Source organism: Pseudophryne corroboree, chromosome 2, assembly GCF_028390025.1.
Source record: "Pseudophryne corroboree isolate aPseCor3 chromosome 2, aPseCor3.hap2, whole genome shotgun sequence".
Taxonomy (NCBI): Eukaryota; Metazoa; Chordata; class Amphibia; order Anura; family Myobatrachidae; genus Pseudophryne; species Pseudophryne corroboree.
Window position 1 is genome coordinate 397,833,237 of NC_086445.1, and position 13,996 is coordinate 397,847,232.

Consider the following 13,996-nt stretch of genomic DNA (forward strand, 5'->3'; position numbering starts at 1 on the left):
CTTTCCCAGGACTCGCGTGCAGCGCTGCACCGACACCTGTTTCGGTCTTAAGAGGTCTCTGACTAGAGTCACGAGCTCTTGGGTCTTCTCCGCCAGGAGAAACACCTTCTTCTGGTCCGTGTCCAGAATCATGCCCAGAAAAGACAGACGCGTTGTAGGAATCAGCTGCGACTTTGGGATATTCAGAATCCAGCCGTGCTGTTGCAACACTTCCTGAGAGTGTGCTACGCTGATTAGCAACTGCTCTCTGGACCTCGCCTTTAGGAGGAGATCGTCCAAGTATGGGATAATTGTGACTCCTTGCTTTCGAAGGAGCCCCATCATTTCTGCCATCACCTTGGTAAATATTCTCGGTGCCGTGGAGAGCCCAAACGGCAATGTCTGGAATTGGTAATGACAGTCCTGTACCACAAATCTGAGGTACTCCTGATGAGGTGGATAAATGGGAACATGCAAGTAAGCATCCTTGATGTCCAGAGACACCATAAAATCCCCCTCTTCCAGGCTTGCAATGACCGCTCTGAGCGATTCCATTTTGAACCTGAATCTTTTCAGATAATTGTTCAGGGACTTTAAATTAAATATGGGTCTGACCGAACCGTCCGGTTTCGGTACCACAAACATTGTGGAATAGTATCCTCTTCCTTGTTGAAGAAGGGGAACCTTTACCACCACCTGCTGGAGATATAACTTGTGAATTGCCGCTAACACTACTTCCCGTTCCATGGGGGAAGCTGGCAGGGCCGATTTGAGGTAACGGTGAGGGGGCATCACTTCGAATTCCAGCTTGTATCCCTGAGACACAATCTGTATAGCCCAGGGATCCACCTGTGAGCGAACCCACTGGTGGCTGAAATTTCGGAGACGCGCCCCCACCGCTCCTGGCTCCTGTGGAGCCCCAGCGTCATGCGGTGGATTTAGTGGAAGCCGGGGAGGACTTCTGTTCCTGGGAACTTGCTGTATGGTGCAGCTTCTTTCCTCTACCCCTGCCTCTGGCAAGAAAGGACGCACCCCTGACCTTCTTGCTTCTTTGTGATCGAAAGGACTGCATTTGGTAATACGGTGCTTTCTTAGGCTGTGAGGGAATATATGGCAAAAAATGTGACTTCCCAGCCGTAGCTGTGGAAACTAGGTCCGAGAGACCGTCCCCAAACAATTCCTCACCCTTGTAAGGTAACACCTCCATGTGCTTTTTGGAGTCGGCATCACCTGTCCATTGCCGAGTCCACAGGACCCTTCTGGCAGAAATTGACATTGCATTTATTCTAGAGCCCAGTAAGCAAATGTCCCTCTGGGCATCCCTCATGTATAGGACAGCGTCTTTTATATGCCCCAGGGTCAGTAAAATGGTATCCTTGTCCAAGGTATCCATTTCCTCAGACAGATTATCTGTCCATGCTGCTACAGCACTACACATCCAGGCCGACGCAATTGCCGGCCTCAGTAGAGTACCTGAATGTGTATAAACAGACTTTAGGATACTTTCCTGCTTCCTATCTGCAGGATCCTTTAGGGCGGCCGTATCCTGTGACGGCAGGGCCACCTTCTTAGATAAGCGTGTCAGAGCTTTATCTACCCTAGGGGAGGATTCCCAGCGCATCCTGTCCGTTGGCGGGAAAGGGTACGCAATAAGTAACCTTTTGGAAATCAGCACTTTCTTATCGGGGGAATCCCACGCTCTCTCACATAATTCATTTAACTCATGTGAAGGGGGAAAAGTCACCTCTTGCTTTTTCTCCCCATACATATAAACCCTCTTGTCAGGGACAGGGTTTACCTCTGATATGTGCAATACATCCTTCATTGCTATAATCATGTAGCGGATGGCTTTAGCCATTTTAGGCTGCAATTTTGCATCATCCTCATCGACACTGGAGTCAGAATCCGTGTCGATATCTGTGTCAACAATTTTGGATAGTGGACGCTTCTGAGACCCTGACGGCCTCTGCGCTGTAGGATCAGGCATGGGCTGAGACCCCAACTGTCCCAAGGCATCAGCTTTATCCAACCTTTTATGTAAGGAGTTTACATGATCATTTAACACCTTCCACATATCCATCCAATCAGGTGTCGGCGCCGTCGGCGGAGACACGTCATTCATCTGCACTTGCTCTGCCTCCACATAGCCCTCTTCGTCAAACATGTCGACACACCACACACACAGGGGATGCTCTATATGAGGACAGGACCCCCACAAGGCATTTTGGAGAGACAGAGAGTGAGTATGCCAGCACACACCCCAGCGCTATATGACACAGGAATCACACAGTAACTTAGTGTTCACCCAGTAGCTGCTGTATATATGATTAATGCGCTAAATTTATGTGCCCCCCCTCTCTTTTTACCCTCTTTCTACCGTGAGTCTGCAGGGGAGAGCCTGGGGAGCTTCCTCTCAGCGGAGCTGTGGAGAGAAAATGGCGCTGGCGAGTGCGGAGGAAGAAGGCCCCGCCCCCTCAGCGGCGGGCTTCTGTCCCACGATTTTGTGTAAAATTAATGGCGGGGGCTCATGCATATAACAGTGTCCAACTGTATATATGCTGCTTTTGCCAGGAGGTACTTAATTGCTGCCCAGGGCGCCCCCCCCCCTGCGCCCTGCACCCTACAGTGACCGGAGTGTGTGGGTTAGTGTGGGCGCAATGGCGCACAGCTGCAGTGCTGTGCGCTACCTCATATGAAGACAGGAGTCTTCTGCCGCCGATTTTGACGTCTTCTTGCTTCAACCCGCCGGCTTCTGGCTCTGCGAGGGGGACGGCGGCGCGGCTCCGGGAATGGACGACAAGGTTAGGGTCCTGTGTTCGATCCCTCTGGAGCTAATGGTGTCCAGTAGCCTAAGAAGCGCAACCTAGCCGCAGTTAGTAGGTTTGCTTCTCTCCCCTCAGTCCCACGTAGCAGAGAGTCTGTTGCCAGCAGAAGCTCTCTGAAAATAAAAAAACCTAACTAAAATACTTTCTTATTAGCAAGCTCAGGAGAGCTCACTAAAATGCACCCAGCTCTGTCCGGGCACAGATTCTAACTGAGGTCTGGAGGAGGGGCATAGAGGGAGGAGCCAGTGCACACCAGTAGTACTAAATCTTTCTTAGAGTGCCCAGTCTCCTGCGGAGCCAGTCTATTCCCCATGGTCCTTGCGGAGTCCCCAGCATCCACTAGGACGTTAGAGAAAATAAAAAAACTGTACTGTAGGTCTTTTATCTTTTTGTTGCCTGTACTTAGATCTCTGCATTATTCAAATATACAGGAAGGGGAATTGACAAAACATATGACAGGCAACAGAGCCAACAAAGCCAGACTGCTTTAAGGGGACACGACATGAGTATTTTCTTAGTCATATTCAAACCCCCCCTCCCCCACAGATACTCAAACATCCTGGTAATATTTTGATTACATTAAATTTAGAAAAGTTTCTTTAGGCAGACCGTGCTCATCTATAACCAAAGCACAGAGTAATAACACCAGCCATGTTCAGATGCCGATACCACCTCTGCCTGCAACTGACAACCAACAGTAATTACTGCACATGTGCAGATGCTGGTCACTTACAGCAAGCCCCCCTGACCATCATACACTCTACATTTTGTTGCTCGTGTGCTTTCAAAACACAGTAATATGAGCATAAACAAATCTGATTACCTGTCTGTTACCCACTCCGGACAAACAACCTTTTCATCTCTTAACTCCTTGATCTTGCTATTCGGGAGATTACTTGCTATAATGTGTGTGGTTTTAGAACGGGAATAATAAACATGGTATTGGCCTCCATGCAGCATCATTAGATGTCGAAGCTGATCTGCAGTGGGATCTTAAAAACAAAAAATAAATGCATTTAGGGGGGGGGGATTAGATAAATGAAATATAATAAATGTGTTGCAGCAAATATGTTACACCATAACTCTCAAACTGAGGAACAGTTACTATAATAGTTGTATTACACTTATCTATTATTGCAACCATGGGAATCAAAAACAACAAAGTACACTTAAACTGTCAGGATGCTGTGTATGCTACACCCGTATCTGGATGATAGATCGACAATATGTATTAGGTCAACAGGTTAAAAAAAAAAAAAACTTTTTTTTTTTTTTTTTTTAAATATGGGTTTCCCCCAACATTTGCTACAGTTACCATCCATGTGGAAATCTATTGGGAAGATTAACCTGTGGTAAGCGAAGTGAGCCTCCTTGCCTGAAAAGTAGCGAGTTTGTGAAGCTCTACGTTTGTACAGATAGTGGTCACATAACATGAAATATACAAGATCTTGCCCCAAAAAACATGTATCGACCACTGTCATGTCAACATTTTGACCCCGTCGACCTCTCGTATCTGTCAACCTATTAACTGTTGACTGTCCACCATAACACTGTTGATCTATTATACCACACCCACTGCATAAGCCAATAAATTCTACATGCTGTAATCCAGAGGATTTGACTACATGAATATCGCTCAAAATGATACTTTGCCATCACAAGCTTTACTGAGTTGTGTATAAAGTATCCCTGAAGCCGAAATACTGGTTATTGTCAATACTTTTTCCAATCATTAATAATGCATCCCCCTGTTTCAAAAGCTTTGTTTCACACTTTTAATATTGGTCAATTGTTAAGATTATTTCTTAGTCCTTTCTATTGCTCCACTACAGTAACATGTAGTTAAACTGTGTGGATATATTATGGGATTTTAATAACAGAGTTAAATCTTTTTTTTCCCGAGTCCACTGGGGGACCCTGGGACATTGGAATACAGGAGGCTCAGTCTGAAGTGCAGGCACTTTACATTTCTACACGTTGATTTTGGAAGAATGCACCTTCATGTTTCCCACATTAAAAGCAAGATAGTAGAATTACTGAAGTGATAAATCTAGGAATAGTCTGATTAGACATCAGAGAAGACCTAAAGATCCTCCATTTGTAAATAGAAGGATCTATTAACAAGAAGTCTTCTTACCCTGACAGGAAGATCAGCACTATTGCCCTAGAAAATGAGATATGGAGACGTGCAAGACACAACATAACTCAAATGCTCTCTGGACAGTACAGATAGTAAAAAAAATGTAAATAAAAATCTGCAAGTGAAAAACATCAAAATCAGTCTAAACTGGGTTGGCAGGATTTGTTTCATCCACTGAAGGGTTAGCACTGGGAGAACAGTCACACAGCGCTGTGGGCTTCACTGCCGGGAACACACAGGTTGCAAACTTCTAACAACTCCAAACATGTGACCTAGTTGAGAGGTCACCAACTGTAAGGTACAGAATAGGAATGCAGGAGAATAGTTTAACAGAGCAATGCGTCAGCATCACAGTCAAAGTTTCAGAGAGGTGCAGGTCAGTCTTCAGGGTATACAGCAAAAGTGTAAAGTTGAAACAGACAAAGGCATAGGGAATGCTGAAGCTAGGATAAACTATCCAATACTCCGGCAGCTTGCCAGAGTACCGTAGCAGGTGTCCAATTCAAGAGGAGGCACAGCCATATCCCCATGCCAAGCAAGGGTTCAGCCAGATGAGAGAGACACTTCAATATGCGCAGAGCACCAATTTCTGACAGTACCTTCTGATATCTTTGAGTCTAAAATGTTTTTATCATGTTACTCCTGCTTTTGAACAAACATTGGAGTAGAGAAAACAGAGGGAAAGAACAGAATCAGGAGTTTTAATAGAGACACACGAAAGGAACGTGAGATACAAGGACAGGAAGGTAACTGCAACATAATATTACAGGATTGAGCTTCTTACTTTTGAGTGATCAAAAAAGCTTGAACGTTAAACAGTGGACAGCCAGACTTTGGGGGTTATTCAGAGATGAACGCACATGGCTGCATATGTAGCACATCTGCGTTCATCTTTGTACATGCCGAGAGCCGTCCAGCCTTTACCGGTATTGCCCCAGCAACGGCCTCACCTGTCAATTGCATTGCGGTCGCATCCATCTGGGATGCGACGCAACGTGTATGGCTGTGCAGCTGCAGTTTGCTTCCACCGACAAACTGCACTGCAGGCCCTGCTTTGTACCCAGGTTAACAGATTTGGAACTTTGCATCTTTTCTTGTACACGGAAGTTTCATAGCGTATTGCAGTTCTAGAAAGGATGCTCTTCATTTGGGTCCAGATGTCCGTAAAGTTCTGAATCAAATAATCAGCAGTAGGCATCGCAGAAGGAAGTATTGAAAAGACAGAAGGGTAGATAAGGGTGATCTCCATAGACTAAGCAGAATGGTGACAGATTTGTGGGTGTTGTATGGGAATTTAGCTCAAAATAAAAGGCCCAGACAATTGTACTGATTAGCAGAGATGTGGATTCATAGGAATTTCTCAAGGTCCTTGATGACCTTTTCTGACTGCCCGTTAGCCTGGGGAGGACTTGTTGTAGAAAACTTCAGTTTAATTTGTTTGCACAAGGCTCATCAGAATTTTCATTTGAACTAAGAGTCACAGTCACTGATTATCTTTACAGGGCAACCATAAACAGAAACTATGAGAGTGGGAACAGAGGGGGTAATTCCAAGTTGATCGCAGCAGGAATTCTGTTAGCAATTGGGCAAAACCATGTGCACTGCAGGGGGGGCAGATATAACATGTGCAGAGAGAGTTAGATTTGGGTGGGGTGTGTTCAATCTGCAATCTAATTTGCAGTGTAAAAATAAAGCAGCCAGTATTTACCCTGCACAGAAATAAAATAACCCACCCAAATCTAACTCTCTCTGCAAATGTTATATCTGCCACACCTGCAGTGCACATTGTTTTGCCCAATTGCTATCAAAAATCCTGCTGCGTTCAGCTCCCCAGAAGGTACACCTTTAATCAGTGTAAAGTGGTATGCCATCTTTGAGAAGAATAAAAACTTGCTTGACATGCCTTATGGAATTAGGAAGAGATCAAGAAAAAAAAAATTATATCATCCAGATGTAGGACCACAAATTTGTAGATACCAAAAGATTTAATTGATAAAACGTTGGACGTCAACCGAAGCATTACTAAGGCCAAAAAGCATTATAAAAGTAAACACAATGGCTATAAGGAGTGTTAAAAGAAAGTTATTCACTTGTCACCTGCTTTAATTCAGTGGAGACTGAAGGCTCTTCAGAGATTCTGTTTGGTGAATATAGTAGCCTCCTTTATTCAAACAACTCCAAGGGTAGAGGAAATTTGATATTAATGGTGATGCTGTTCAGACCCCAGAAATCTATGCAGGATCTGAGAACCATCTTTAAAATATAAAAAAAATCCAGTCCTTGTCAGGGAAGTGGAAGGTCTGATGAATGTAGTTGTGTTTCAGGTATGGACAAAAAATATACTCTCCTGCCACCAACTCCCCATGAGGTAGGTGATTGGACTTCTTTAGCAAAAAACAAACAAACAAACAAACAAACATACATAAGTAAAAGAATTCCCTTAATGGTAGTGGAAGTGGAGACCTCACAGGTCTCTCCTAGGCAGTCTTTCTGTAAACAGGATCATGAATAAGCAAAGCTCTAAAACCTGCTCTTCACCAGTCTGCTAGTTTATAACAGAAAAATTCTTCTGAATCCATGAACAATCAGGATGAGAGGACTGTCTTTCCTGGGTACAACATAAAAATAAAATTTATCAGAATGTAAGACCGCCTGTTGAGAGGTCTAGTTTTATAGTGGATTGAACTATTAAAAACTTTGGTTCCACTGATTCCGATGAGAGAAATGGGGAGTCTGAGAAAATCTGGTCTTTCAGCTAGAACAACTTCTGTTGTCTAATAACAAACAGCAAGCCTAGATAAACAATTCTCTGAGTATGATCTGGACCATTGAACACGGAAACAAAGTCAGTGTTCAGTGCATAGAGCAGATGTATTAACCTTGAGACGGCATAAGGACGTGATAAAGCAGTGATAAGTGCAAGGTGTTAAACGCACCAGCCAGTCAGCTACTAACTGTCAATTCATATATTGGAGCTCATTGGCTGGTGCGTTTATCACCTTGCACTTATCACTGGTTTATCCTTATGCCGTCTCCAGGTTAATACATCTGCCCCGATATCCAGTCACCAGGAACAGCAGCATTAACTGCCATGATCTTTGCAAGACAATTGGAGATGTTGCCAGGAGAAAAGGAACTTCAAGACTGGAACACGTAATTCTGTCAGCATAGATTTACCAAAACATTAATTTAGGCTGGAGCTAAAACAGCAGCTCGACCTCAGAATCATAAATCGTTCATAAGGCGTTAACACTTGAGCCTTTACAACAGGCAATTTGTTGGCCATTTACAAAAATAAAAAAACTTTACTGACATCATCCTCTCCAGTTAGTTTGGGAATAACTTCCTTTATACTGTACTGTGTTAGAGAAGGAAATAGACATTGCTTCCAGAAGCAGGTCAGAAATGTATTGCGGGTTACAACCAACGAAGATACGTTTTACACTCTACGCACGTCAGAACTCCTGTTTTTCTGAGCTTGTATGACTTAACATTTCATGGCAGAGTTATTGCTGGTCCCATAATAAAAACATGCAGATTACCTGAGCAGAGCAGGTGGGGTACAATTTTGACAAGTTAGAAAATAGGATTTTAATACCTACCGGTAAATCCTTTTCTCCTAGTACGTAGAGGATGGTGGGGACACGAAAAGGACCATGGGGTATAGACGGGATCCGCAGAAGTTTGGGCACACTAAAAAGACTTTGACTGGGTGTGAACTGGCTCCTGCCTCTATGCCCCTCCCCCCAGACCTCAGTTATAGGAACTGTGCCCAGGAGAGACTGACATTTCGAGGAAAGGAATTTTGTTAAACTAAGGGCGAGCCCACATCACAAACATACCGTACAACTGGAGTAACAGGAAACCAGATAACAGTATGAACTAACAACAGCAACAAGCTGAATATAACTGATACACAACCCACGTGTAACCAAAAATAACCAGTATCAATACAACTGCAAGGAACAGTCCACACTGGGATGGGCGCCCAGCATCCTCTACGGACTAGGAGAAAAGGATTTACCGGTAGGTATTAAAATCCTATTTTCTCTTACGTCCTAGAGGATGCTGGGGACTCCAAAAAGGACCATGGGGTCTATACCAAAGCTCCAGACCGGGCGGGAGAGTGCGGACGACTCTGCAGCACTGATTGAGCAAACATGAGGTCCTCATCAGCCTGGGTATCAAACTTGTAGAACTTAGCAAAAGTGTTTGAACCCGACCACGTAGCTGCTCGGCAAAGTTGAAGCGCCGAGTTCCCTCGGGCAGCCGCCCAAGAGGAGCCCACCTTCCTGGAAGAATGGGCCTTTACTGACTTCGGCAACGGTAGCCCAGCCGAAGAATGAGCTTGCTGAATCGTATTACAAATCCAGCATGCAATAGTTTGCTTAGAAGCAGGATTTCCAATCTTGTTGGAAGCATACAGGACAAACAGAGCCTCTGTCTTCCTAGTAAGAGCCGTTCTGGCGACATAAATTTTCAAAGCTCTTACAACGTCAAGAGCCTTTGGGACCGCCACAGCCTCCGTAGCCACAGGTACCACAATAGGTTGGTTTATGTGAAACGAAGAAACCACCTTCGGCAGAAATTGTTGACGAGTCCTCAATTCCGCTCTATCCGAATGAAAGATCAAATATGGGCTCTTGTGAGACAAAGCCGCCAACTCAGACACTTGTCTGGCAGACGCCAGAGCCAAAAGCATGACCACTTTCCAAGTGAGAAACTAACTCAACCTTACGCAAAGGTTGAAACCAGTGAGACATAAGAAACTGCAACACCACTTTAAGATCCCACGGCGCCACGGGTGGCACAAATGGAGGATGGATATGCAGCACTCCCTTCACGAAAGTCTGGACCTCAGGAAGGACGGCCAATTCCTTTTGAAAGAAAATAGATAAAGCCGAAATCTGCACTTTGATGGAAACCAATTTCAGACCTGCATCCACGCCTGCCTGCAAAAAGTGGAGGAAACGACCCAAGTGATACTCCTCCACAGGAGCTGCTTTGGTTTCACACCACGACACATATTTTCTCCAAATACGGTGATAATGTTTTCCCCTGACCTCCTTCCTAGCTTTAAGGAGAGTGGGAATGACCTCCCCGGGAATACCTTTCCGAGCTAAGATTTGGCGCTCAACTTCCACGCCGTCAAAAGTAGCCGCGGTAAGTCCGGAAACACGCAGGGCCCCTGCAGTAACAGGTCCTCTCTTAGAGGAAGCGGCCAGGGATCTTCCACTAGTAATTCCTGAAGATCCGGATACCAGGCCCTCCGTGGCCAATCTGGAACGAGGTTACTCGTGGTCAACTGCTGACCGCAAAGTTCCCATCATTGGATACAATGGTGCGCCTATGCGCTACATTGTATCTTCACTGCACAGCCTCACTGACACTACAGGAGGTCACAGCCAATCAGGAGGGTGCCACGACGTGGCGCTCCCTGATTGGCTGAAGGGTCCCTTCAGCCAATCAGGAGACAGGAGTCAGGGGGGGGTCCCGGCAGACGGGGAAAGGGGTCCCATGTGTAAACATGGGACCCCTTTCAGTGCGTGGATCGGGTATGCGGTTTGTTTTTTTGCCAAGTACGTGGATTATAAAAAAAAAAAAAAGGACACGACACACTGGATTTAGGAGAGTATAATTTTATTTTCAGGTACCCTGGAATCGACGTCGAGACGTGGGCCGAGTCGGCATCTGAACATAGGTAAGTATGTATGTGTCGGAATGTATGTAATAAAGTTGTACTTTCAAGGTGTGTGTGTCCTGTTTTTATTTGGGTATTTTTTTTTTTGCAGAAGAACCATAGGTACCAGCGGGCCCGTTTAACCCCCGCATGCTGGCACTTGTGGTTCTCCAAGTACCAGCTTGCGGGGGAGGCTTGCAGGGACTTGTAGTTCTTGTGCAAAAAACAATATTCTTTTATTTTACACTTGGCTATCAGCCCCCCATCCGTAGCCCATGGATGGGGGGGGGGGGGGGGGGGGGGGGAGACAGCCTCGGGCTTCACCCCTGGCCCTTGGGTGGCTGGAGGGGGGGACCCCTTGCTTTATGGGGTCCCCACTCCTCCAGGGTACCCCGGCCAAGGGTGACTAGTTAGTGATTTAATGCCAGGGCCGCAGGGACCTATATAAAAGTGTCCCCTGGCTGTGGCATTATCTCTCTGACTAGTGGAGCCCGGTGCTGGTGTAAAAAATACGGGGGACCCCTACGCTTTTTGCCCCCTGTATTTTTTGCACCAGGACCAGGCGCAGAGCCCGGTGCTGGTTGATTAAATATGGGGGAACCCCAGTCATTTTTTTCCACATATTTTTTCAACCTGAACCGGCTCAAAGAGGAGGAGGGGCAACCCCACGCATTTTTCCCCCCCCGAATTTTACATAATTTCCCATCCATTCCCACTGATAACCATGCACAGATATCATGGATCCGTGCATGACTATCAGAACACGGTAACAAAAAAGCAGGTCTGTTTTAAAACTGCTTTTTTTTTTTTACGATTTGTATTTTTTCACGGCAGTGTTTGGCTATTGCCGGCAGTGTTTGGCTGATGGTGTATCCATTTCGTATTTTTTTTCTTTGACTTCAAAAAAAATACAAATGCCCTCATCACTGCTGAGATTTGCATTTAGTAAATTCCCGAGATGACACTTTGAAGAAAAAACACCATCTCGGTCAAAATCGGGAGCTTAGTAAATATACCCCCAGGAATTTTCCTTTCATTTCTTCCGCTTGAATTTCAAGATTCCTGGCTTGACCATTTTCCCTGGAAATTTCTTCCTTGCGTGACTGCGCCCCAGCCTCAGAGACTTGCATCTGTTGTCAGCAGGACCCAGTCCTGGATTTCGAATCGGCGTCCCTCTAGAAGTCGAGAGCCTTGCAGCCACCACTGGAGAGAAATCCTGGCCCTGGAAGATAGACTTATTTTCCGATGCATGTGCAGGCGAGACCCGGACCATTTTTTCAGCAGATCCCACTGAAACACCCGGGCATGAAACCTGCCAAACGGAATGGCTTCGTAAGCCGCCACCATCTTCCCGAGTACATTGATGAATCGACACACTTGTCAGCCTCAGAAGCTCCCTGACCATGGTCTGGATATCCAGAGCTTTGTCCTCCGGAAGAAACACTCTGTATCTCCGTGTCTAGGATCATGCCCAGGAAGGGCAGCCAAGTGGCCGGGATCAACGGAGACTTTGCAAATTTAGAATCCAACCGTGATGTCGCAGAACAGACAGGGAGAGATCCACATTTCTTAACAACTGTTCCATGGACCTCGCCTTTATCAGGAGATCGTCCAAGTACGGGATAATTGTAACCCTTTGCTTGCGAAGGAGGACCATCATTTCCGCCATTACCTTGGTGAAAACCCTCGGGGCCGTGGAAAGCCCAAACGGCAACGCCTGAAATTGGTAATGACAATCCTGCACCGCAAACCTCAGGAAGGCCTGATGAGGAGGGTATATCGGGATGTGTAAGTAAGAATCCTTTATGTCGACTGATGCCATAAATTCCCCCCCTTCGAGGCTGGAGATCACCGCTCAAAGAGACTCCATCTTGAACTAGAAAATTTTCAAGTATGGATTGAGGGATTTCAGGTTAAGAATGGGTCTGACCGAGCCGTCCGGCTTAGGTACGACAATGAGGCTCGAATAGAAGCCTTCCCCCCGTTGGGACGTGGGAACCAGCACAACGACCCTCTGTTGACACAGCTTTTGTATTGCAGCAGTTACCACTTCTCTTTCTGGAAGAGAAGCTGGCAAGGCCGACTTGAAAAAGCGGTGGGGGGCATCTCCTGAAACTCCAGTTTGTACCCTTGGGACACTATGTCTAAGACCCAAGGATCCAGGGCCGATTGAAACCACACCTGACTGAAAAAACGGAGACGGCCCCCCCACCGGTACGGACTCCCGCAGGCGAGCCCCAGCGTCATGCGGTGGGTTTGGTAGAGGCGGGGGAGGACTTCTGGTCCTGGGAGCCTGACACGGCGGGCGACTTCTTTCCCCTTCCTCTACCTTTTGAAGCGAGGAAGGACGAGCCCTTTCCTTTTTTGTATCGATTAGGCCGAAAGGACTGCATCTGATGATGGGGTGCCTTTTTCTGTTGTGTGGGGACATAAGGAAGGAAAGATGACTTACCCGCAGTAGCGGTAGACACCAGGTCAGCAAGGCAGTCACCAAACAAGACACTACCTTTAAAAGGGAGAGCTTCCATATTCTTCTTGGAGTCGGCATCAGCATTCCATTGATTGATCCACAGCGCCCTCCTAGCCGAGACCGCCATGGCATTGGCTCTTGATCACAAGAGGCCCACATCCCTCGCCGCATCTTTCAGGTAATCTGCAGCGTCCTTGATATAACCAAGAGTCAAATGAATGTTATCTCTATGAAGGGTATCCATATCAGAATCCAAATTAGCAATAGCATTACTCACCCATACCGACGCCACCGCAGGCCTGAGCAATGCACCAGTATTAACGAAAATGGACTTCAATGTTGTCTCCAGCTTGCAACTGGCTGGATCCTTAAGAGCAGCCGTGTCAGGGGACGGAAGGGCCACCTTCTTGGACAATCGGGATAAAGCCTTGTCGACATTTGGAGACGACTCCCATTTTTCCCTGTCATCAGAGGGGAAAGGATACGCCATGAAAATTCTCTTGGGAATCTGCCACCTCTTGTCCGGCGACTCCCAAGCCTTTTCACAAAGAGCATTCATTTCATGAGAGGGGGAAACTTCACCTCAGGTTTTTTCCCTTTAAATAAGCAAATCCTTGTGTCCTGCACAGCAGGTTCGTCAGAGATATGTAAAACATCTTTAATAGCCACTATCATGTACTGAATACTCTGAACTACCCTTGGGTGTAAAGTAGCCTCATTGAAATAGACATCGGAATCAGAGTCCGTGTCGGTATCCGTATCTACCATCTGGGTAAACAAACGTTTTTGTGACCCTGAAGGGGTCTGCACCTGAGCAAAAGCATCCTCCATGGATTTCCTCCATACTTGTGTCTGAGACTCGGATTTATCCAGCCTCTTAGGCAATAAGGCCACATTTGCAT

The 13,996-nt window shown here is 46.2% G+C and overlaps 1 protein-coding gene across 5 annotated transcripts in view; it reads right to left on the reverse strand.

The window, feature by feature from the left end:
- The window catches only part of REV1 (REV1 DNA directed polymerase), a 266,941-nt gene that overhangs the window by 231,084 nt on the left and 21,861 nt on the right, over window positions 1-13,996 (reverse strand). For 4 of the 5 annotated variants that reach the window (XM_063953373.1, XM_063953375.1, XM_063953372.1 and 1 more), the window contains one exon: window positions 3,628-3,796. In XM_063953373.1, coding sequence (XP_063809443.1) covers window positions 3,628-3,796 — 169 coding nt within the window. Of the gene's footprint in view, window positions 1-3,627; window positions 3,797-13,996 lie in introns of those variants that run through there. The other variant, XM_063953376.1, reaches the window with a different exon arrangement.